The 26,680-nt window shown below is 38.5% G+C and overlaps 1 protein-coding gene across 2 annotated transcripts in view; it reads right to left on the bottom strand.

The window, feature by feature from the left end:
• The window catches only part of TMEM135 (transmembrane protein 135), a 163,343-nt gene that overhangs the window by 7,354 nt on the left and 129,309 nt on the right, over window positions 1–26,680 (bottom strand). For both annotated transcript variants that reach the window (XM_027895834.1, XM_027895835.1), the window contains 5 exons: window positions 11,670–11,711; window positions 10,015–10,161; window positions 7,835–7,904; window positions 2,869–3,036; window positions 287–350 (listed from right to left, as the gene is read on the bottom strand). In XM_027895834.1, coding sequence (XP_027751635.1) covers window positions 287–350; window positions 2,869–3,036; window positions 7,835–7,904; window positions 10,015–10,161; window positions 11,670–11,711 — 491 coding nt within the window. The remainder of the gene's footprint in view (window positions 1–286; window positions 351–2,868; window positions 3,037–7,834; window positions 7,905–10,014; window positions 10,162–11,669; window positions 11,712–26,680) is intronic.

Raw genomic sequence — 26,680 nt, 5'->3', positions numbered from 1 at the left:
CTCTACACTTGAAAATTAAAGGACATGTCTGTATTTGTGCACACAGTGACATACTGTCCTTGGAGCTGACCATAAACCCCACACCATTTGACTGAATTTGCCTCACAATTTTCATTGCAACCCTTTCTTTGAAGCTACTTGAAACATCACTGTCACTTTGACACAACCATGATGTACACAGTACTATTTTCAGCACAGAAGTCTGAAAAGGGAATGGAAAGAGAGACAAGATGAGTTTTTGCAGAGTCCCAACACAGGCAAAGTAAACCTCTTTTCATGGACTCACCAGCTACAAGTGCATGAAGCTCATCATCTAGGTTCCGGACCCAGCGCAGGAAGCAACTCGTGCCCTGTAGGTGAAAAGAAAGCAGGATTAGCCCCATAACATTCATAACACACAGACTGCAGATATTACTCTATAAGCCAGTAATACAGCACACGGTATGAATTAAGAGTGTCGTGTGATAAGAGCGTAGTGTGATAATACTCATAATCACAGTGTCATGGAATGGTTTGGGTTAGAAGGGACCATAAAGACCATCTTGTTCCAACCCCCCTGCCGTGGGCAGGGACACCGTCCCTAGATCAGGTTGCTCAGAGTCCCATCCAGCCTGGCTTTGAACAGTTCCATGGATAATGTATTCTTCTTCTTGGTAAAACTGCTATAATAAAAGGGAATTTAATTGATATGGGAGGCAGCAAACTTTCCCATTGTAAGAGCTTTGTAAGAAAAACGTAAAATCACAACTGTAAATCTCTTAAGAGCTGTAGCAACTTTCATTATTGGGACATGTTCTGTCTGATTCAGTAATCCTCCTTACCACATCAAGAAAACACAAGACATGAACACAACCAAGTAACAATCTTTAAAAGCACTGGTGATACTAAAGTTAGAGAGTTGGATACAGTACCCAAAACTTTTCAGTGTTTTAATTTACAGTTTACCGCTATGATTACTTTCAAAATCAGAGAGTAGATCAATCTAACTTGAATACCAATCTAATACCAAAGCTAATCTTGAATTCACATCATCTTCATTTGATGTAGCTGCTTAGACTCTTTCCCATGACAAAGGCTGCTTTCAATTACACACCAAACCCTTTGAGATTTTTCCAATAAATTCTGGAACCACAAAAACATATTAACCTAAAAAAAATTAGAACTGCATATTCCTTCAGATTCAAAATGCCCCACGCATTTCCCTTTTTTTTGTCTGTGGTCCAATTTTTTTGAGTGACTAGAATATCTGCTGCCCTATGTGCTTATCTCAACCTGGTAAAAAAAATATAATGTAACCCAGATCTGCGTAAGTTATGAAATGCAATCTAACATATAGTAGAATCATAGAATCACAGGACCATTTAGCCTGCAAAGGTCATTTAAGATCATCAAGCCCAACTGTTGACTCAGCACCCTCCAAGTCCACCACTAAACCATGTTCCCAAGCACCACACTCACACACCTTTTGAACACTTTTAGGGGTGGTGATTCCACCACTTCCCTGGGCAGCCAGTTCCAGTGCTTGACAATCCTTGTGATTATTTCCTACTATCCAATCTAAAACTCCCCTGGGCAACTTGAGGCTATTTCCTCTTGTCTCATCACTTGTTATTTGGGAGAAGAGGATGACCCCCACCTGGATGCAACCTCCTTTCAGGTAGCTGTACAGAGTGAGAAGGTCCTCCTTGAGCCTCCTTTTCTCCAGACTAAACACCTCCAGCTCCCTCAGCCACTCTCCACAAGACTTGTGCTCCAGACCCTTCACCAGCTCCGTTGCCCTTCTCTGGACATGCTCCAGCACCCCCATGTCTTTCTTGTAGTGATAGGTCCAAAATTGAACACAGGATTTGAAGTGTGACTTCACCAGTGCCAGTACTTAATAAATAGTAAATAAAGGTCAGAGTAGGTCACCCTCATAAAATGAATATCTATAGGACTAAATTACAGTTAGCAAGGAGCTTTTAAAAACAACAAAATCTTTTCAGCTTTTCCAATTTAAGTATTTTTTCCTCTAAAGGTTCTGTTCTTAAAGTTTGAGCAAAAATTTAATTTAAAATAAACTCCAGATAGCTCATTTGCATTTTACCATCAGAAATTTTAAAATCTGGAACCTTATAAATTCTTGGGTTTACCCTTAATAATATAGAATGATCTTAACTTTGCAGTGTGAATAAAGTGGCAGGTGAAAAACTGCAAGTGTGATTAAGAATATAAAAGTGCAAAAGCTACTTCAGCACTGCACTGTGCAATGTATTCTGCCTTAGGGTATGTGCCTTGCCATCTTCTCTTTTGGCATAAATAAACATAATTAGATTAATTCCAACAATACTATATGAATACATATCAGTTCACAATCTGTCATCTTACAATAGTGTAGAGGGGCAGACTTCCAAGCTGTAAGTGCAATGTCTCCTCACTATGCATTGTATGTTCTGCAATTTCCTGCTATTTAGTGTCAAATAAGAATTCCAGATATCTGAGCCAACAAAATCTGCAAATGGCTTCTCTCTGGCAACACTGCTGCTACTGCAGTTACTACTTGCGCCTGCACTAAAATGTTTTTGTGTACCAGCAATTCCCTCTGAAATCTGAATGCACTTTCTCTGAAATACTCCCTATCTCCTGATCTCAAAACAACACTGTAAAATCCATCTGGTTTACTTGGAAATGATAGAAAAAAGACAGGAAATGGAAGACTAGTTTTCTGCTTAGAATTTGATTACTGCAATAGTATAGAATTTGTCAGTGACATGCTGTAGCAAACAGCATCAGTACTATTAAGCAGCTGGACTTTTTAGCTCTTTGTGATATTCTGAAAAGTGAAATAAAAACCATGCCATTTATCATTTCTGTATGTTATACACTTACTTTGTATATACTGACAAAAGATCCCAAAAAAGCTCCAAGCTGGAAATTTTCTTTGTTGTAGAAGAGGGAAAATAGCCGTGATGGTTGTGTAAACAGATGCCGGAAGGTGGAAGGAATCCGAAGGCAACACTGGATCAGGTAACCGATGCTAAACATCCTAATGAAGCCCTAGAGAAAAGAAAGAAAGATTTTGTGGTAAGAAACCACAAATTCAGAAAAAAGAAAAGCAAAAGCATCTCCAGAAGGACTTGTTTTTGACATCGAGCAGTTTAAAACCCACTCTGCAGACAATATGTAAAAATGCATAAATGCGTCCCCATTCCTCGTTCCCCTGTAAAACAGCAAAAGCAATAAAATCACAGACAAGTGACTCCTCTTTAATTTCTATGAATTTCTGAAAGGCCTCAAGAGAGAAACTCTATTTCCCTTCTACTCCAAAATTCTGTTCTTTGAAATAATCCTGATGACTTCATTTCCAGGTTACTGACCAGGTTTTAACCACAAACGTCTTTACAGAGGAAAGCAATGTGGTGGAAAAAAAAGAGCACTTATACACTCAAATGTCTGGAGAAAACACTAAGGAGGAAAAAATCCACCAAAAACAAATTTCAGAAAGTGTGAGAATTAGAAATTAACCCTGGTGGCTTGGCACAGACTTTCCTTGCCTGCAGCAAGGGAAAGAGCAAACCTGGAAGGGAGTTTATGTGCAGAGCTACTGAGAAAGGATAACATGGGTTCCAGTGAATTTACTTACTACTCCACTTTGGATACAGATCTGCTTTTTCTTACCTTTGTCACAAAACCACACTGACTTTTTCTTTCCATTTATTCTCCCTAGTTTCTCTTGTAACTTCCTCAAAAACCTCCTATCGTTATTCTTACCCTATGGCTGAACATTTTTATTAATTCTGAATAAAATCTACCTACTTTTGTGTTGGAAGATGCCTTAAGTGAAAACTATCTGTGCACTCACCACTGGCAAATAAGGCAGGCATTCAAGTCCAGTGACAAAGACAGAATTCCAGTGACAAGGACAACTGGCAGAGTATTTGAGCAACCTTTTAGGTTCAGAAACATACACAATTTTTGCCTCTTGCAGAACGTTGTTATGCACCATAAAGCTCAAAAATTTTTATTGTGGTTAAGTATCAAGTAATAAACTCTTCCTGAAGTAATTACTTTCTGTGCTAGTCAATAAGTGGTTTAGGAGAATCAAGTAGAAGAAAATATGTTGTGTCATCCAATAATCCAATAATTTTTCTCAATGACAAATTTCAATTCCTTCATCTGCCACTCTAAAAGTTATGTAAATTGTACACACTGAACAGCTCACTAGCCAGTACTGTCTGATTCTGTAATGAAAATGTCTACCAAAAGGTATGTGAGATAGGCAGAGGTGTAAATGTGCTGTGAATTTCATGTAGTTTAAGTGTCACAATTAAGATGAACATTTATTTGCACCTAAAATGAAGAGGTACCCCATGGTGAAGTACGTACCTCTCATCTTACAAAAAAAGGGATAATTATGATCCCAGGTACCATTATTGGTACCAACGGTACCATTGTACCATTATACAAAAAGAAAGTCCTAAACCCAGCAGTAATGAACAAAACCCAAAACAAAACCACAAACAACAGAATGCTGTGTTTGACATTTTTACCCAGGAAAGGTGACTCTGATGGGGTAAGGAAATATCTAAATTTCAACTGAAAACACTCAAACATATCCCTGATTTTATTTCTATTAGTAGCTAACTCAGAAGTGCTGAACTGAACCTCTGAGGTTTAGAGTTGATGTGCACAAAACAGCAAGTATTGCACAAAATCTATCTATTTAGCTCATTACATCTACCAGGTGAAAGTGTATCACACTTACTGGTGTTTGTTTCAGAGTCACAGGAAGGATTTTATCTTATAATTAATGCACAGTATTGTAACTTTTGCCTTCCATAAGAAGACCTCAAAGAAGAATGGAGGTAGAACACAGGAAAGCATATGCAGGTCACTATAATAAACGTAAGTGAGCAAAGAAAAGTCTGCTAAGAGCCATTTCTCCACAGAGATTTTGAGTTGGAACTCAAATTATCCAGAAGTAGTAGCACAGTGTAACATCATATCTCCAATATTTGTTGAACAACACTTTTTTCTGCTTTTGAGAAACAAATATCTTAATAATATAGTCAGGATACTGGCTATAACTCAAATTCGAAAAAGCATGTGTGCACACAAAGAGAGTTCAGTAACATACCAAAAACTCAGACAATCTGTTGAAATATATTAGGAACTAGTTAAGGTATTTAAAGTTAATTAATTATTATTTATTCTGGATATACAGTAGCCCATGTTCCTTCAAGAGACAGAACAGTGAGACTACAATCATCAGAAAATAATGTCAGAGAAGTTCTGGATGCCCCATCCCTGGAACTGCTCAAAGTCAGGTTGGATGGGGCTTTGAGTAACCTGGTCTAGTAGAAGATGTGGGGGTTGGAATGAGATGATCTGTAAGGTCCCTTCCAACCCAAAGCATTCCATTATTCTATGACCTTCTTTGTGGTTATTCTAGTCATTAGTAAGTTGGGAGGGTTATCCAGTCTCATCCGCAGCACAGGCATTAAAAATGGACTACTGGGCTTCTACTGCTGGCTAGTGTCTCTTCACTGTAATTGAGTGGAATCCAAAGGAGGAAAAATATTGCTTGACTGCTTCTGGCAGCTCTTTTTAGACATCTGCAATCCCAAAGCATTTAAAGTATTTACAGTCTGAAGGGAAGTAAATGAAATCAGGTGGTATGTCACCACTGAATGTTACATAAAAGCTATCATGGACAATGTCAACAAGCTAATGGACATTTGAATGTGAAGAAGAAGAAGAGTACTCCTGAATATCCACTTTCTGCCCCGCCCCCATGTTCTTTTAATCATTAATATGTCTCCCCTGTCACCTAAGAAAGGACAGAGAGAGTAGTGTGGGTCTACTATAACTTGAGAAACTCACAAACTGAAATCAAATTTGGGGCTCTCAACTAGAGTAATTCAACAAGATTAACTCCAATCTCTTTTTCACCCTTCAGTTTTGAAGCCATTTCAAGCTTATTATATTCCATAATGGTCAAATCACCTCCTTACCCATGAAGTCTCACACACACATTCTTCCAGCAGACTATGCGTTTTCCACAGAGAAGAGGCATCCCTTCCATGATGGATACTCTAACAGAAAGCCTTAGTTGTTTGCTCTAACTGTGCTTGTAAAATAAGATAGTGTTATGGCAGTACTTACAGATTTGAATGCTAAGCATGCAGCACAAGATCCATAAGGATTTTGTGTGAGATTCATAAAAAGCTCTGAAAGCAAGTCTGGACTAATCGTAGTTAAGAGCTAATTACTGTAAAACATGCCTAAGTAATAAAGACAGCACTTTTACTATGTAAATAAGTGCAGCAGACTGAAGTTATAGTGAAGTAACATGAAAAAACAGATGTACACCAGGAGATGCTACCATCAGCAGAGATCTGGACAGTATATCAAATCTGCATAAAATCACTTCTGCTTAATTCTAATCTTTGTTTTGAGTATAATATTCACTGCAGTCTTGGACGTTGATTCTGAAGGCCAGACACTTGATATCTATGGGGAAAACAGAGTACCCTGCAGATGGAGGCACAGGAATGTTTGCTCCCCAGAGGATTCTGACCTGACCAAACATAAGCACTCAGGAGATGGGAGACAATTTGGGCCAGGATATATAATACTGGGCAAGGCACTGAGCAAGCACAAAGCAAACGGAAAGTCTTTGTCCCCAAAGATGTTATGCCTTGAAGTAAAGAGCCCATGAACGAGACATTAGGTGGACTGAGACAGTGGTGACAGGTTGTAAAATTGTAATTTTATTCTGGGTCTGTTAAATATATCTCATACCTACAACAGAAAAGGGACATAACTATCCTGAACTATTAATGACTGTTCTGCTGAATATTTTCATCATAATTCAGCAGAACGCTTAAGCACCATCTCAAATTCTATCAACTCCAGCACAACTTATACCCGTGTTACACCATGGTATGGCAACACACTGCAGTATAAAAAGAGTGTCAACACAAAAAAAAATGATGTTGTTAGTAAACACACACGAATACATGTTGTGCTACATCTACTCTGATGCTAAATTTAAGCCTGGCATTTTTGAGATAAAATTAACTGCATATAAAATTTTAATTAAAAAAAGTTATTTTTGAAAGTAATACATGTCAAAAGCATCTGAAAATACTCAAATCCATTTTTGCTGCTCCCTATATAAAAACCAGGTTAACTATTAAGTGACTGAGATTGTCTGGAGTCTTACCAACTCCCAAAACAGGCATAGCAGGTGGTACCACCTGTGCCAACCCAGTGTCAGCCAAGGCAGATCTCTGCACAGCGCTCCTCTGAAAAAAAATGCGCTGATCACATTAATAATGGAGGATGAATTATACCACCGGAGATAAACAGCCCTTCCTGGGCGCAGCAACTGTGACCAATCTCTCATTACCCCAAACCCTTAAAATAAATGAGTGGGGGAGTGAGCCCAGTGCCCGGCAGCGACGTGCCAGAGCCGCGCAGCTGCACGTGAAGCGGGGCCGCCTGCCACAGCAGCACATTCCAGGTGCTTTATTTAGGGGGGAGTCGCAAGTGGGCTCGGCTGTGAAGTGCATCACATAGTTAAACGAGAGCCTTGCTTACTACTCCATTTTTTTCCCACACATTTTATGTTACTCATTCACTACAGCTAATCTGAAAGACCAGAGAACTTTAACCCCACCACCACCCCGTCCTAAATTGAGAAAATCTGTTTTCAGGCTTGTCACATTTTCAATAGAAGAAGAATGAATAACAGGCTCCTTTCTCACTTCCTAAGCATATGCTTTTCCTGACTATAGACTTTTACCCTGTCCTCGCCAGAGTTTGTCAATCGAATTTTTTCTGCACTTACTTTAATACAGTATGAGATGCAATTATCTCCATAGTGTTTACAGCATCTATGCCTCGGGCCATGTTTGCACCTGCAAAAAGCATAATGAAACACGTATTAACTCATAGCTGTTTTCAGCATCAGCGACAGGAGAATTCATAAATTTTTCTTGCCTAAAAATACATACAGTGCTATTTACCCAGTGCTCATTCTCTCCATTACCCCACTGAAGGGTACTGTGAACTTTTATGATGCCATAAAAGGACAATAAAAACTAACAATACCTTAGTTGTATACCAAGAAAAAGGTGTCTGCACACTTATTTGGATCCAACTTCTTGGCACGCTACACATTTAATGCTAAATTTTCTGGTGTGGTCAATAAGGAGAAGTGACGTGACCTTTCCCAGTTTGTCTCTGCTCCATAGTTATAGAAGTATATTTGACCGATCTGTTACCTATGTCCTTACATCTTTCATACCATTGGAAGGTTCACTGAAGGGCAATGCAGAACATAGAAACACACAGAGATACCCTGTGAGACTTCTCTCAATTGCAAGCCTTTCACTTTTGGCTCTTCTTCTATAGTGTAGATTTTTACGTAGCTCTTCCTTTGAACTGAGAATTTGACCTTGAGCATTTAAAAGAGACTGGCTTGGGATAATGGGATGTGTGGATTATACAGTTTCTAGGCCTGTATTATGTAGAATTAAAAGTAGTAATGTCATACCTGGCCTGAACATAATATTTTGCTATATCCAAGTATTTTAGCTTTAATGTAAAATAAATTACACTATTTATATAGTGTGTCAAATATCTTGGAAGTTCTGAATCGTGTACTATAAAGTCCAATGGCCATAAATCATCTGTGAGGTCAGTTTATATAGCAAAAATTGTAATGAGAATGTGCTCAGGTTACAGGCATTTAGATTCAATTATATTGAAAAGAACCATATGGAAGAGAAACCTGTTGAGAGCATTAGAACTAAAAACTGCAAGTTTTTTGAATGTCTGAGTTGGGAATTTCAAAGCCCTAAAGAAAATATGCTCTTCTTCACCTGTAGTCCCTCAATCCTTGTATTTAACAAACAGTGGAAAAGCTATGAACTACCTCCAGTAAACTGAAAAAGAGGTACTTAAGACAAAATAGGCATAAGCAACTCAGCTAAAAGAACATGCCCATGGCTGGAGCTGTCTCTTCCTCGTAAGTCTTTTGTTGTCTAATACAGTCACGCCTGAAAAGCCACTGCTGACTTCCCTCATGTTTTTCAACTAAAACCTACAGCAAATCATAGGAAGTCACTGTATGATGGGAGTCACTTCACTTTTGTTCATCAGCTGAACAAGTATGATAAGCCGCTACTCTGAGAACACAATTTGTTTGGAAGACTCTCTCCTGCATGTCAGCAGATGGAGAACTGGTTATAAAACTGCTCCTGAAGAGGTCAATGGAAGTGAAGATTCATAGGTGTGGTGTGAACACACACCTAAGTCCATTTTTCACTCCATCTTCCCTGTAAATATATGACTCTCTGTGGTAGCTGAAAAGCTGTATGCTGTCACTTCTTTAAGTTTATACTAAAGGACAATAAATTGGATCCTTTAGGCAGGGAGGGAACCTACCTTGCCTAACTTCAGACGTCTAGATCTGACCTTGTGCTAAATAGTTTTAAACTCACTCTTTGCTTGTCAATTTCCTATCTCCTGACAGTGCAGGCAGCCCATGTGCCACCCATCCTATTTTTGGGTAGTTCTCCTTTATGCAACACAGAGATGTAGGTCCCCCAAAAGGAAATGTTACGGTCACTTAACAGTGACATCAGTAAGGTCTGCTGCTGTGTAATTTCTCTCCTTAATATCACCACTAACTCCAGCAGAACCATGCCATGAACTGGTTTTGCTGAAAACTGCAGAAAAAGCAACCACCAGCCTGCATTTGGCATTGACTGAATTTACTCTCCTCCTTAAGACAACTAACTGCATGTTGCAAGTCATAGCTATGACATACAGGTCTTAAGTTTTGCTTTCAATGGAGTTCATCATTTGCCACTGCTAACTACCCAGTAAAAAATGAAATAGAAAAACACTTAAATGCAAAGCAAAAGTATTATAAAGCATTATCAAATACAATGTAACAAGACATTAAAATGTCACAACAGTGATTCATTTTGGTTTGTTCTTCTTTTGTTTTCTTTGACTCACACTTTGTCCATGAGCTTTTTCGTTAGAGCCAGTATGTTCATAGGCTGTGATAGTTTTTCACAGTGCTTGATTTTTCTATCTATTTTTGAAAATGCTGCTTCAGGTGAAAAAGAGTGAGTGGGGATTTCTTCTTTCCCTACAATGAACCTGAAAGAAAAAAAAAAAAAAAAACAAACCAGAACAAAACAATTACTTAAATAACTAAAAGAAATATATCAAGTCCTGTACAAGTCTCTAGGTCTTTAAGAAAAGCTTGAAGTTACCCTTAGGTCTGTAAAAACTCATCCTATACAGCTGCCAAACCCCACAGCTCTTTGAAAAGATCAGTCCACTGACATGGACTCAGCTAACAGACACCATTGCTGCCAGGAATTTTCTAAAACTAGGAAAAAAACATTAGTAGGGAAGTCCATCTCTCAGACAAAGGAAGAACACTATATAAGAATACAAAAAGGCACATGAAATATCTCAATTATCTCCAGCAAAACAGGGTTACATAATGATAGATAATTACTATAATATTTTTATAAAATATCTGTTTTACAAAATCTTCAAAATGTTTTTGCTCCTGCTAAGAGCATCAACTTTGTTTTGCTTGGCTTCATCTTCACCCTTTTTCCTCACCCAGAAGTTGACGTTGTCAATATATTGGTTCATCTTAGGTGCAGAATTACTGTGTATCGAGGGCAACAGAGGACACAACGGCAAGATGTCTCCTAGCACTCTGCACTGTAATTTAAGTTACACTGTACTGTGGCTTGGTCTTGTATACTGTCTTGCTGAGGGTGATGAAGGTATAAAAACTTTGTCATTCGACAGGTCACTGTGAACTGATGATTTCAGAAAGCATTCTCTCTGCATGTTGTCACAGGAATGTTTCACGTCCATATTTCTGATTATAAATTGAATAATTTACTACTGGGACCTTCTATAATATTCCATGGTTGTAAGCTCTGTAAAATATTTCCTAAACCAACAATGCAAATCTCTCTTGCAATGGCATGCTTTACTTGCATGCTGAGTACAGAACTGTTGTTGCATTTATTAAACATTTTGTAATGCAGTAAATAACCTCCAGGTCAAAACACAGCAGCCATTTCCTTCCAGGAAAATATAGGTTATCAAGAATCTCAGTTTTAGAAAGACAGAAGATAAATGCTCCTTTCAAAACATGCAATCATATGTCTCAGTTTCCTTTATTAACAGTCCCAAATATAAAAGGATTCTCTTGCCAGCACACAAGAGAAAATGGCCTCAAGCTGTGCCAGGAGATGTTTAAACTGGATATTAGGACAAATTTCTTCACTGAAAGGATTGTCGGGCACTGGAACAGGCTGCCCAGGAAATGATGGAGTCACTGTCCCTGAAGAAATTTAAAAGACATGTAGATGTGCCACCTGGGGACATGGTTTAGTGGTGGACCTGACAGCGTTGGGTTAATGGTTGAACTTGATGATCTTAGATGTCTTTTCCAACCTCAGTGATTCTATGAATATGTCTTCTCCAAAATATATTGCATACTCCAGAAGCTGGAAAAGTTTTATGACAGCATGTTTCTTCTAAGGAAATACTCTTTTCTTACAATGCATCTGCCACTATGAATGATTCCTCAAAATCTTGACTTGAAGCTACATACTCACAGAAGCTTTACTTACTTTAGTGCAGAGTACGTAAATCCTTTCAAGCCATCTTTGCATCTGAAACATAAAACCAACAGTTTTCTCTATAATGGGTTGCCTGCACCATAAAGTCTTACAGATTAAATATTGCACAGAAGGGCTGTGGATGAACACCAGCTTTTCATTAACAGAAAACAGCACATCTGCAACAAGTCTGTGGCTATTCTCAGTTCACAGTTGTCACCACAGCCTTGGGACAGCTCTGAAACAAAGGATAAAGCATCAAATGCCAGTGCTTCTCTCTTTTATCCAAACTACAAGTGGAGAAACTTTTAAAGGATGGTGACAGAACCATGAGGGTGATGATGGAAGATGACAAAGAACTGTTGCTTTATGGAAAAGAAGTCATGAGGAGTTTTAAAAAATATAAATTTTACTGCAAGGAGAGAAAGGCGGGTTGAATCTCGATGAAATACCCACTCTCATGAAAAGCTGCAGGGAATAGTTATTCCGACTTTGAGATAAATTGTTCTATTTTGCAAAGTGCTGATCTCTGCAGCTCCTTACTTTACGAAGACTCAATCTGAAAGTCCTAGTTTTTCAATTATACAGTGGTTGCTCTGTTTCTGAGCTTGATTATATATACATATACATATATATATATATATATATATATCCTTCCTTATCGACTACAGGGTTCCTTGTAAGAATAATGACCACACTAAAGAGTCCATTATTGGCTATGAAGGATTTAGGTTATTGATTTTTTTTCTGCCCAGGATACAGTGAAAGGAGCTGAAGCTTGCAGCTGCTACAGATTCCTCCTGAAAAACTATGTTGGTAGCAAAGGAAAGAGCAGATACTTGTTCTTTTTCCCCCCTTTTCTTTCTATAGAATTGCATGGGGAATACATGATGATAAAAATGCATTCCTGATACAATACACAAATAACAAACTAGTAACTTATCAACACCATCATTCCAAGTGCACACCTACTCCAAGAGAAGACAGGACAGTAGTCGCAAAAGCTTTGTAAACAGAAGCAGATAGAGATAATCCCACAGAGAACATGCTGTCCACGGAAATACTGAGTCCCCAACCCCCCAAGAGAAGGTGACATCGTCTCTCAGAAGGCACCACGCGTGGTCAACATGTACTACCAATGGCTGGATACACACGAACAGCAGGAAAGCCATAATGAGATAAAAGACGTTCACAAATGAGGAAAGTCTTGCTTTGTCCTGGCAAGGGAGCACCTGGTGTGGAGCTGGTAAGATGTCACAGCATTAAACACTCCTGGGAAACTCTTCCCAAGGGTCTGACCTTCAACACATATGTTTCCAAGGACTTGGTTTTGTCAGCACGCACACAGTGCTAAGTATCAGGCACAGTTACACACAGCAACAGAAAATTAATCTCAAAGAGTTTCTCTTTTAAAATGACTGCAGATAAAATACTGGTCACATTTTTTTATGATCTGTAGGGGTCCAAGGTAAACACATACAAATAAAATTGCTCACCGTATCTTTAATTAACACAGAACTATGAAATCAAAGATATGCAATAATTTTACTTTTTATGCTTCTTTACTCATACATACAATTCAGAAGCTGAAGCACTTTTACAGAAAGACGGACTCAAAGGTGGATTGAAAAATTGATGAGTGATGGAGCAAAGCAAATGAAATCAGCTTTGCCCAGAGAACACCGCAAATCACTGGCAGAACTACAAACAGAGCCCAGATTCACAGGTTTAACACCTACTCCACTCTATCCACAGAACCATGGTCCGCTTTCACGAGTTTGATCTGAGATCTACAACCAACTGTAGGTTGAATGCCCTTTGAGTTAAGGGTGTCCAACACATCATGCCTGCAAGTTGCCAGCTCAAGAACAGGGCCTTAGTTCCTACTTTTCCAGTAAATTAAAACCATACACTAACTGAAATCTAAACATGCATGTTAAGTGTTTCTACAATAATATCGAAACAGAAAAGTAACCGCAGTATGACCATAATGATGTTTTTTCCTTAATCATTCCAATGCAACTGCACTACCAGTTGCAAGTGTTTGCTGATTCCGTTACTGCACCACCAGATGTCCCTGCCCAGCTGTTCTTGAAGCGCCCTGACCGATGCTATCCTACAATTAATTTCCCTTAAACATAGCTCAAAGAAACCATCAAATCCTTTCCTCACTAATACTAAAAATCAGAAGACATCTGACTCACCAAAAGAGAAAACAGCACTCTAACCCCCTACCTTTTTTCTCCAAGAAAATAATATTTCTATTGCCTATTTCAATTACATGATTTCAGTTAACTCTGTGCAACAAGTACTCAGTGTATTGGAATTTTATTAGCTATGCTTACTTTACTTACTAGTTGTTCTATATATTTATAGAGCTACAGCTATGAAAATCCCTGCAAAATGAGGCAAAATTAAATACGTAGTTCAATATGGCATTAATGCTAAAGATACAATTGTAATTTTTCCCCATTAACTTCTTTCTTTTTATTAATTTTAGCACAGTATAAAAGTGCAATTTAAGCCCTTAAATAGAATTCAATTAATGCTCCTTGCTGCCTAAACTGTCTTCTGGAAAGTCATCGTACAAAACTAATGGGTGTGTGAAAATATTGCTTATGAAGGGTTTTATAAACAGGCATCCTAGACAAGCAATACTTTCAATCAAAAATAATTTTCTAATGTAACTCTTTTGCTCTGGCATGGCCATTTTGCTCTTACAAATGAATCAGTAACCAACAAGAAGACTGCAAATCTGATTTTTTGCTTTACATAATGACTTTTTAAGGCTTCAGAGTACTAGTCTAGAGATTGAAATGGCCTTATTTATTCACTCACTAGGTATACAAAGCAGCAGCAACCATAAAAACCCTACACACTGACTCCAAACATAGTTTGGGTTAGCGGGGAGCAGGGTGGTAACAACCCCACATGCAGAGAGGCATCACAAATTCAGTGACTGGCCTAGACGGCGACTGCTGCAGTACAATGCTGGCTGCACATGGCACGTTTCATGAACACCTGGCTGCTAATAACTGAACTAAGACTAACAATTTGCTTCATACAGCCACTAATTGGTAATAATAATGCCAACACTAATTGGTTATAATAACTTTTGCTCAATGCTTCATTGCTCAAGGGGTGAAAAAGCCTGCACTCTGCTGCTGACCTGCACGAGCCATTCAAGCTGCAAATGAGCCCAGTACAATTCATTACATGTGCCCAGCACTGCAAACAGGAAAAATCTAAATAGTGAATCATAATCTTGTTTTTCCTTCAACTTGGAAGGTCTGAGATAACGGGTCAGTCCTATGCCATCAGAGGAACTCTGCGTAGCTCACCCTTCTACAAGGGTATGGAGTGATGGGATAATGGGGAATGGTTTTACACTGAAAAGGGGACAGGTTTAGATTAGGTGTTAGGAAAAAAATCTTCATTGTGAGGGTGGTGAGGCACTGGCACAGGTTGCCAAGAGAAGCTGTGGATGCCCCATCCCTGCAAGTGTTCAAGGCCAGGTTGGATGGGGCTTTCAGCAATGTGGTCTAGTACAAGGTGCCTGTGCCCATGGCAGGGGGGTTGGAACTAGATAATCTTTAAAGTTCTTTCAAAATCAAACCATGCTACTATTCTATGTTTCCCACCACCCTGGATGTCCCAGGGACCAAACCCCAAGTTGCAGGAGGGCAACACTGTTTTTTGCCCAGCAAGCAATAATTTATATGGTGTATAATTTGGTTACATTTTCCTATCAGAGGGAAATTTGTCCCTGATACAAAGCCAACAGCACCAGTGACTTTTGCCAGCTGTCCCTGCTGGGCACTGTGTACCTGATTACACAGCAGAAATGCTCTGCTCTGTTCCAGCTTGTGTTTGGCCAGAGCCCTGGTTGGAGCCGAAGGAGCAGAAGAACCAAGGAGCCAAGGCAATAAATTTGGGTTCTTAAAAATTCCCCTGCTGGGACAATTCTGGCACATGAGCAAATAGGGTCGATTTTAATCATGCATATTTATAAGATAAATTTAACTTACGACCACACACATTTATTTTTTCATAAAGAAAACAGCAAAAGTGGAATAGAGCCAAGGTTTGATACAAATTATACTTCCAACGAGACACGAACTAACTTTAATTATTTACGTTTGTGTATGTAAAGAGGTGCTGTACATGAGTTTACCCTCCATCCTGTGGGAAGGAGGATTTCCCACACTGAACTGTAAGGCTGGATGCCAGCAATTATGTTTTGGTTTTTTTAATTAGCATGTCTTGTCATAGCTCTTCTGAAGATTTTCTCTATGACCTATTGATATACACTGCACAAGAAACCTTCTGAGGGAACAAGTCACTTTTCACCCATGGAATCTGTAGGAAGAAAGCAGCTCACAGGAGTAACAACATGCCATGTTTAACAACATCCCCAACATATTGCTTATGTTATCCTTCAGGGTAAGAGTAAATTAGAAACTCCTACATGCAGAGATCTCATTATGGCCACATGGGAAGGAAGTACTGCAAGCAGAGGACATGTGCTGGCATATTGCCACAGCACATCTGCCTGTAAAAAGTGGTCAGGGGGACGTTTCTGAGTTAAGGTGTCTTGTTTTATGGAGAAGGGAGGATCATAGTGATGAAATGTGACTGTGTCTGGGCACGCCAGCTACACTCCTTGCTATTAAATCCTTGCTTTCAGGAATTAAAAGCTATCTCCACTATTTTGTGATCTGTGCTGATCTCCATACCTCCTCACGGTCTGACACTGCCCACCACTCTAATCAAGTGGGTTGTGGCTACAAGATTGAAAGTGTGGAGCTAGAGCCAGTGAAAAACAGGATTATAAAGAAATTCAAGACTCAGACACACAATCATTCTGAATCAGAGAAATTAAAGAATTACTTCAAGCTCAGTTCTGAGCTGTTTTGAGACTGACTTGTTTATGTGATGACTGCAACATAAAATCACAATTTGGAAATACTAGTTTTCCAAAAGGTTCTGAGATCCAAGAACAGTTCCAAACCACCCAAACTTTTCTCGGTGTTGTAACTATGTAGAAAAATATTACTTTAAAATGAAGTATTTAATATTTCTGGATATAAAATAAGAGCTAATCCAGTAAAATCTGGTAAGATAAAGAAAATCAAAAAAGCAAAGGTTGTTCAGAAATGTGTACTGCTAATATTATTCCCAGTGGAAGAAGACACATTTTCAAGAAGAAAATCTGATTTCTGACTTGTCATTATTTAGCTGTGGTGAACTTTCCAACTATCTGAATAGTATCTAGATTCTTCTCAGTGACCAAAGAACAATTTGATTATTGTGCTAATTACAGTGCCCAAATCCATTGAGCTGTCAGTGGTTTATGATGAGGTTGCAGAAAGACATTTTGGTCCTAATTGAGATAAATCTGTGGGAAACAGGATCCTAAATATCTCAGTAGATATGGTTATACAAGAGTCTTCTGACTTCAGAAACTAGTCATGACTTTAACAGTATCTTAAAAAGAAAAACTACTCTGATTATATATTTTGCTATCAGAAATAAAGTGCATGAAATCTAAAATTGCAGCATCCTATTTGGAAACAGAGAGGCATTTAGATGCAATTCCTCTGGATCAAACTCACTATTTGCAGTTGAGTAGAATATAACACAAAGGAGATTCCTTTCTAGATCTACACAAGGTACAAAGAGATCAAAACACAGGAAGCTTCCTTCATAGATGGTGGTGTGGTTTAACCTGGCAGGCAGATACACACCACACAGCTGCTCTCTCACTCCCCCACAGTGGGATGGGGGAGAGAACTGGAAGAGAAACTAAAATCCATGGGTTGAGATAAAGACAGTTTAATAAGACAGGAAAGGAAAGAAATAACAATAACTATAAATAAATAAGTAACGATCAATGCACTGACTGACCAATGCCCAATCGGTCCCTGCGCAGTGGTCCCTGCTCAGCTTTCCCCTTCACTTTATCTACTGAGCACGGTGCCATATGGTATAGAATATCCCTCTGGGCAGCTGTCCCAGCTGTGTCCCCTCACAACTCCTTGTGCACACCCAGCCTCCCTCCCCACTGTGGGGTAGGGTGAGAAGCAGAAAAGCCCTTGATGCTGTGTAACCACTGCTCAGCAACAATGAAAACATCCCTGAACTATCAACACTGTTTTAATCCTAAATCCAAAGCACAACTAGCTACCAGGAAAAAAATTAACTCTACCCAAGCCAAAACAAATTACAGAATCATAGAATGGTTTAAACTGAAAGAGACCTTTAAAATCATCTAGTTCCAGCCTCCCTGCCGTGGGCAGGGACACCTGATGGTCAGGTAGCTCTAACATGGATTCAACACGATTATTTCGCTTTCTCTTCTGTAATAACGCCCATTTCAACGAATCACCTTTATTTGTGACACAATAAAGACATTAAAACTTGCATATGTCAGAAAAATAACCCAGAAAATATATCAGTATTTCAAACTACGCTACAGTCTGTCCATCCAGACAGAAATATCTCTTAAAGACATTGAAAAATCATCATATCAAGACACTTGGAAATGCTGAGAGCAAAAACAGTCTGTTCCATGCACCAGTTGCTGTTAACTTTAAGATTTCCCCTAATATAACACCTAATGCCTGCCTTCATGCCATATGTCCATATCCCAACTTTTCCCAGATGATGCAGGAGCAGGAATAACTATCCTCTTCCTCGACTTTGACAGGACTAGGATGGAAAAACTGATGGAAAAGTCTTTCTTCCCCTTCTCCCTCCAATGGTCAGAAAGGAGGCCCCACCATGTTGGACCACATAGCCCCAGGAGAATCAGCTACAGCTCCAGGCAGAGAACCTCACCACCACACTGAGAGCTGCCTCTTCCAAGACTCAATAGGATCATGAGGCACAACTTGTGACCTATGCAGATAAAATCCAGAGGCAAATTTAAGGGAAAAAATTATTTATACCCAGATTCTCTCTACTTTAAATTTCCCCTTTTCTGGATTAAGCATTTATTTTCTTTCTGTCTTTACACAAAGGTCTTAAATATTCATAGACAGGACTATGAAAAAAATTATAAAAAGCAATTATAACAAAAAAATCTTATCTTGTACCCCATGGAACACATGCAGATTTTGGAAAACATGTCAGAAATCCTATTAAAAATAACTGAAGTCAGAAGAGCTGTAGTTAATTAAAATTATACTTTCAACTCTTAAATTTGATTCCAGCAAATGAAGCTGGGATCAAAATTCAATGAAAAGTCTCATTGCTTGTGTTTCCAAATCAGATAGTTTAACTTTTGTGTGTTTAAATAAAACATGAAAGAATGTATCCATGGCATTTCTTTTGGCTTGAAGTATAAAATGACCTTTTTGAAAAGATGGTGGTTTTGCAACCACGACATGCAGCAAACATAAAACCATATTTCATAAAAAAGTAAATGAAGAAAGAAAGAGCAAGTAAGGACAACATTCAAGGAGAAGAGTGAGAGTAGCACTGTAGAGGACGTACATTATTTTTTTCTCAACATATGTTGAATGCATCATTTACAACACTTGGAAAAAAACAGTGCATGGAGATGACAAACAGTGTAATCAACAGTGAACTATGGTCCCATTAAGCTTTCATGTAAATCCAGGGAATTACATTTTAGAAGAAAAATTCTGCAATTCTGTCAAGAATGTGACACCACAATTGAAAAGATAGCTGTTTATATTGAAGTTAAATTACAATACTGGATTCAGGGTTGTAAACCAAAGCTGCTATCAATCAACACTTCTCATGTTAATCAACTTTTCTGTGTTATTGTCAAATATGAAGTTAGATTTCTAGTAATGTTAATTATCCTACTACTCAGAATGCTCTTATTTTTTCAGAGATTAGCACTTCCTGAAATGTGCAAGCAACTGCATTTTGATTAAGTGGAATTTCTCTTTTGAAGATCTCCAAAAACAACAAAAAATATTTTTTGTTATTTTAGCTGGATGCAACCCTCCCATTTCTTTATGTACCAACAATGTTGCGCTGTGGGCTCAGGAGTAGCAATTGAATCACTGAGGTGGGGGCCATGCTCCCATCTCAAAATTCTTCATCAAAGTCCTGCTTCATACAGCTAATAGAAGGAACCAACACAGAAACACAGAACAGTTTGGGGTGGAACTGACCTTTAAAGGTCATCTAGTCCAATCTCCCTGCCGTGGGCAGGGACTCCTTCCACTAGATCAGGTTCCTCAGAGCCCTGCCCAGTCTGGCCTTGAACGTTTCTAGGAATGGGACATCTACCACCTCTCTGGGCAAATGAGTGCCAATGCCTCACCACTCGCATCACAAAAAATTTCTTTCTTATATCCATTCTTTTAGTTTAAAACCATTAACTTTAGTCCTGTCACTGCAGGTCTTATTAAAAATTCTGTTCTCACCTTGCTTATATGCCCTCTTTAAGTACTGGAAGGTGCTATAATGTCTCCCAGAGCCTCTTATTCTCAAGCTGAACAACCCCAACTCTCTCAGCCTTTCACCCACCACAGGACAGGTGCTCCAGCCCTGTGATCATCTTCGTGGCTGGTTCTGGACCTCCTCCAACAGGTCCATGTCTTTCCTGTGCTGAGGACTCCAGAGCTGGAAACAGTTCTCCAAGCAATTAAAAGAGCTGACTAAACAATGAAGTTAAGGATTTATCTGCTTAGTTCAGTTGGTTTGTTGAATTTTGCAAAGTGATGCAATTTTTCCACAACCAAATTTTAACCTTTTTCTTACAAGCATTTTATCAAAAAAGAGTAACTTTCAGCTACGGCAAATACCAAACACTCTCTCCAAACTGGGAACGGAACAAAAATAGGAAATGGAAAAAACCCCTGGAGACATGAAGATGGGAAGTCAAATTGTCTCTAGGGGCACAAGGACACAGAGAAATGTACCTTGATGCGTGTACAAAACCACGTCCACCTCTGCAGCCGGGACTGCACCGATGCTGTTTCATTGTTGTTAGAACAATGAGTCACTCACTAAAAGGACACACTGTTATGAGATTAAAAAACAAATAATCTTAAATACACATCGGATTTGGCTCATTATTAAATAATGGTTGCACCTGCAGTGATTCCATCTGACACAGGGACCTGTGCTAAATTTATCGACTGCCAAATTCTCCTCTGGCTTTTTTCTACTGGCTCTCTGTAACTCAAAAAAAGAAAAAAAAAGAAAAGTCTAAGGTTGTTGGAACCATTTTCTGTAAACATACTTCATGCTATTTGCAGATGATTCAAAATTTCAGTAGGGTAAACCTCTCTCATAGATTGATTCATTAGTTCAAGCATTCAAGAGAAATTGATACATTTGATTTTCCAAATGATCCCATAATTGGATTTGAGGAAAATGTTAGGCTGTTTGCTTTGTTTGAACTTGGAGAAAATGTGATTAAGAGGAGACAGTCCATTTATATTTTTATATTTTATTAACTTTATCTCTGACATTTAATAAAATATATGATCAGAATAAATTTATAACAAAATGAAAAGCTATAAAAATATTGTAAAGAAATTAGCAATAACTCTGAATGTGTCCTGGCCATTGCTGAGCTTGGATACAGAGTGAAGATCAGTGAGTTATTTGTAATGCATTGACTCAAAGTGAGATCCTTGCTCCGCTATTCAGAAATATTCTTAATTGTGTATAATGCAGAATGGTGCCAAAATCACCAAGACTGTTACAAGTATTAAAACATAAGCATAAGGACAATACCAGCAGGTTGCTACACCTTAAGGTGTAATGACCATTTTTCTTGAAACCAAGTTTGTTGAAATTCAACTTGTATTTCTTTGTGATGCAGGTTTACCTTCTGACCTGGAATTTACACCAAGATCTCCTTCATGATGCTGTGGTGCGCCTTTGATGTTCATAAGTATCATAGGAATTCCTGAAAAGACTTTAAAATCTTGAAACTGTGCTGGAAAAACCACAGAGTGAATGGAGTATTTGTGCACAGCCTCAAGAAAACACTATTCTGAAACCCAAATTTCAGTGCTACCACAGAAATTTACTCCTGAGGAACTCCCTTGCTGGCCTATACTGCAGCAAGGGACTACATCACCAAAAAAAAAAAAAACAAACTCACAACGAAAAGACCAACTTGAGAGACTGGTCATGAAACCTGGAGCGACCTGACACAAAGCCCAAGCCTAGAGGTCACATTCAGAGGGTAGAAGCGTCACTCCTGTGATGGACTTCTGGTCCTTTCTTGTCCAATAATCACATAAATGTGGCTTCTGAACATTTGTATTCCTTCCAATTTTGATTTTTTACAACAAACAACTTTTAAGAAAAATTAACTCCATACCAAGAATCTCCTCAAAAATACGAAGAAAACCAAAATTAATTACATTACATGGAATACTTTTTGCAATTAACTAATTTAACCAAGAACACGGTATTTATGAAACTAATCTTAAAAAAATATTGCTGGGAAGGTAACTAATCTTCATATCATTTAAGAGATCAATTAACCCCTCCCCCCCAATTATGTCAATTATTCTTTAAATACACCATGGGCATTTACAGCTACCAGATAATATTAAAGCCTTGCCAATTATTACCACCGCAGCGAGAGTGCCACCACATCCAGACCCCATCACAGCGTCTCAGTTCTTGGGTTGACTGGGTTCCAAGAAATTATCAGCTTTCTTTACCTAATTTTTACAGAATAATTTCCAGCATCTCCAAGACACAAAGTATGAACACATGAATTGAAACAAGCAAATCAGGAAAATCCAGTGTGTATGTGCTGATATCTCACAACAGAAAAAAAGCTTCTGGAAACCCTAACAAGTCAATGACAATGAATGCTCATGTCTCCATCAAAGATCTGTTCACTTAAAATTAACCTGCTATTGGAAAACCACAGAAAGATGTTTTGTTTTGTTTCTTTTAATATATAAGGCCTAACGATTGCCATTTTGGGAAAACAAAACATCCTATTCAGCCTTAAGCTCAGGATAAGCATGGGCAATAATATAACTAATAGCATACTTGTGATATAATCACATCTGTTTTTATCAACTATGAAGTATGCAGCATAATCTTCATTTTCCTGGCAGTAAGTCATCTCATTTCCAGAGAAAGCCAGTTACAGACTGATTGTGAGCCACCCAAGTGACTTCAGTAGTCAGAAATCAAACGTAACTTCAGGACGTTTAGTTATTTTTAGAAAAAACAGAGTTAAACAATAACAATCGTACTGTCTGGGAAAGGAGGAATTAGACAAAACTGCAATTCAGCTGGCTTCCTAAGGAGGAAGGTGCTGACTGTGAGAAACCATTGTATGTAAACAGACACTGTAAGCACCTGAGAGACAATCTCAAGGACATGATGAACAATCAACACATACTTGTAAAAAAGCCCACCCTTTTAACACTGAGCAGCCTTTTGTGACTAGAGATGCAAAGCAGTATGCACCATATGCTATTGACTTATTTCAGGCTTTGGACCCACAGTGTGAGATATGTTCTTTTAAAAACAACCAGGGAAACATAATCTAATGGAAGATACCTAGAATGAATACAGAAGTGATTAGACAAGAGCAGTGAGAGAGCAGTTGTCAACGGCTTCCTGAAAAACTGGAAGGACATACTAAGTGCTACGCCACAGGGACCAATACTGGATGTCTGTTACTTAATAATTTCAGTAGTGAGAGTGGTGACAGAGAAAAGAGTGTATGCCTATTACATTTGCAGACAATACCAAGGAGAAAAGGGCTACAAGGGCTATGAAGACAGGCTGAGAGAGCTGGGGTTGTTACGGAGAAAGCTCCAGGAAGACCTAATACCTAAAGCGGTTATAAAAGAGCCAGAGAGGGACCTTCTAGAAGGACATTTGATAAGACAAGGGGAATGACTATAAAATAAAAGAAAGTTCATTTAGATTAGATACTAGGAAGAAATTATTTATTGTGAGGGTGATGAGACGGTCACAGGTTGTCCAGAGAAGCCATGGATGGCCCATGCCTGGAAGTGTTCAAGGACAGGATGGATAAGCAAACTGATCTAGTAGAAGGTGTCCCTGCCCATGAGAGGGGGGTTGGAACAAGACAAAATTTAACTTTCCCTCCAACCCAAACCATTTTGTCATTCTCTGCTTTTATGAAATGGCTCAGAAAAAAAACAGGATACTATTCATCAACTGTATGTGCACCGTATGTATGTAGAAACAACAAATCACACAAGTACAGGATAAGAACTGGGAAGCATCAAAAAGCAAAAGCTGCTTTGGGATGCAGAAGAAAGGCTACAACCTGTAAAACAGTGAATTGACTGTCTTGCTTTATCACTTTTATCAAGCTTTGTCAGCTGAAATAAACTGTCTTGTGCATCACAGAGGGGAACAGGGTAGAGGGAGACAATGGGGAAAAAAACTGGAAAGATGTGCTAAGCCTTCACTATTGAAGTTTGCTACAAAGTAGCAACGTAGAAAAGTAAAATCTGGTTTCCTTGTGTTTGTAGAAGAACTAATAGACCAAAACTGTATCACAATATATTCAATTAGACACTGTAAAAATCTTGTCCTAAAAATGACTAGGAATAAGATTAGATTATTTAAGATGTCATGGACTCTCCACTACTGGAGATTTTAAAGAAAAAGTGAGTCAGATATTTGACAGGAATGGAGGGAAAATTAGTCTCTCATGACTTCAAGTCCTTTTATTATGTATTAAAAGGTTCAAAAATTTAGCCAACATTTAACTAAAATGCCCTTCCATATTCAAAACTTAAACCAACTACAGAATCTTTTAAGGAGGAAAGAAAAACTGGAAATTCTCCAGAGCTGTTCTGAAGGTTTCCTTGTCCTAATAAGAGAGAAGTATCACTGCAGTGATTGAGGATCCATACGGGATCAGTATTTGGTCAGTCCTTGGTTCCTTCAGCTGAGAAAATCCTCAAAAAAAAAAATTAACAAGAAAAAAATATTAACTTTAAATTTACCTGTTTCTTATCAGGATTTTCTTTCACTTTAAATGTTCAAGTCACAAATGCAACCATTTGTACTCTGAGAATAAAATTCATCTTGCCCTCATTTTAAATTTAGCTAACAAGCTCAAAGAAGTTTGTTGTCACTGAAAATATTAAGTCATATAAAATGGTGTGGTAAACAAACCCAGCAGGCCTGGGAACAGAAAGTGTTAGATTGTATTTGTTATCCAAAAGTAAATGTCAGTTTTGGAGTTTAACTTCATACAGAAAAAGTAAAAGTGTTGTCCAGTGCCTCTCAGCTATGGGCCAAAGGAAGAGGCACAGCCAGGTAAATAAATCCCCATGGACACAATACACAACTGGAGAAGGGACACAGCTGGCCTGGCTGTGGAACACAATCGCGAGACAGCTGTAGAAAGGCCAGAAAGCACATCTGCCACTACTTCTGTGTTTGATAGAAACGTGCAGCCAACAGAAATTAACTATTCTGCTGCTCTGTGCCAGGGACTTTTTGCAAAGTCAACATTTCAAACGAAACTATGTCAACTGTGACTGACAGACCAAGGACTCCGTATGAAGACACAGGTTGTGCATGTACCCATCTGGTTAAGCTGGCTGTGCTTTCTCTCATTTTCCTGTGAGTTTTGTTGCCCAGAGTGCTTCAGGAGACATATCTTATGTCTCTGTCTTGCTTCTGAGAGGAGTTTGCTTTATAAGGCTTTAAACAAACAAACAGGAATTGCCAGTGACATGTCCTTTTGATTCCATCAGAAGCACCAAGGTAAATATGGCAAACCAAATAAAGAGCGTAATACGCAAAGGAGACCTTTGGCCCACTGGACCTGCTAATGCTACACATTTTAACAGGAAAGGAAGAAAATCAGTGAACAAAGGATTTGCACCATGAACCTTCCCTCAGCTCTGACAGTTCTCCAGTGAAAAAGTTCAGTTTAGAGTAAATCCAGGATGTTTGGACTGTTTTCTTCAGGGGATTACATTCCTCCATCTATCTCTCCCCAAGCCAAAATGCGCCTTTTTTCTAACTGCACCTGATGCTGACTCATGGGCTGCTCTGGACACCGCAGAGCCACGAGAGCAGATTACACAAGGCTGCTTGATTTTTAACTTGCAGTCATTAGGAGGGGATGAATCCAAGTTCTACTGGCATGTTCTTGGCAGTCATTTACCACTTTAATATACTCATCAATGTTACATAAACAGTATTCCAAATTTCATATAGCAGTTGGTAATTCCTGGACCTATACCATTTTAAGTGTTTATAATAAAGTTACAAAATTTAATTCACACAGAGGCCAACTGTGGAAAAGATTATTATGGTTTCAGAGTTTTACTTGTAATCCGGCAAGGAACTACAGTGAAAGCTTTACATTAGTATGGCAATCACAAGTCAACAAAATTACGCCTAAGTGAGGCAGGTTATTATTAAGTATGTGAACCAGGCAGTACGTAGCAGCTGTATGGTCTTTCAGTCTACCACTTACTTACTAAAGTATAATTTGATTCATTATTTTCCGCTGGTCACTAGTATACTACACTGTTTAAAAACATTTAAGTTTTAAATGTTTTGCCCCAAGTACACTGATACTTGAAGGTAAAAAATGTAATCCTAGTACAAGTGAAGAAATTAAAAGTTTATGAAAGTAGGCAATTATATGAACGTGCAGATTCATGGTAAATTGTACATATATACTCACAGAAGACAAGTTTTTAAATAACTGAAAATAAACTGCTCTTCAACAGAGTTTAGGAAACCCCCAGCACTTGTGAAAAGAGAGGACTGGAACCGTATTCAACCAAGAGCAGACGTTTTCAAAAAAAAATGTGAAGAAGCAATGTCTTGAATTGATGTTTTCAGTCTACGATGCTGAGAATAAGGAAAGGATTCATGGCAAGGATTAGGATGCTACAAATCATATGGAACATATGAATAGGAGTCTGTTTCCATGTATCAATAGGGGTTTAATTTCTGCATGAGAAGCTTAAGCAAGGGCACATTCTTTTGTAAAGCATCCCACGGGTTTCCTAGAATACACAGATGTAGTGACATCCTCACTT

This window comes from Empidonax traillii, unplaced genomic scaffold, assembly GCF_003031625.1.
Source record: "Empidonax traillii isolate 1590-97213 ecotype Southwest subspecies unplaced genomic scaffold, ASM303162v1 scaffold471:size1368335, whole genome shotgun sequence".
Lineage (NCBI taxonomy): Eukaryota > Metazoa > Chordata > Aves > Passeriformes > Tyrannidae > Empidonax > Empidonax traillii.
This window is presented reverse-complemented; position numbering and strand designations above follow the sequence as displayed.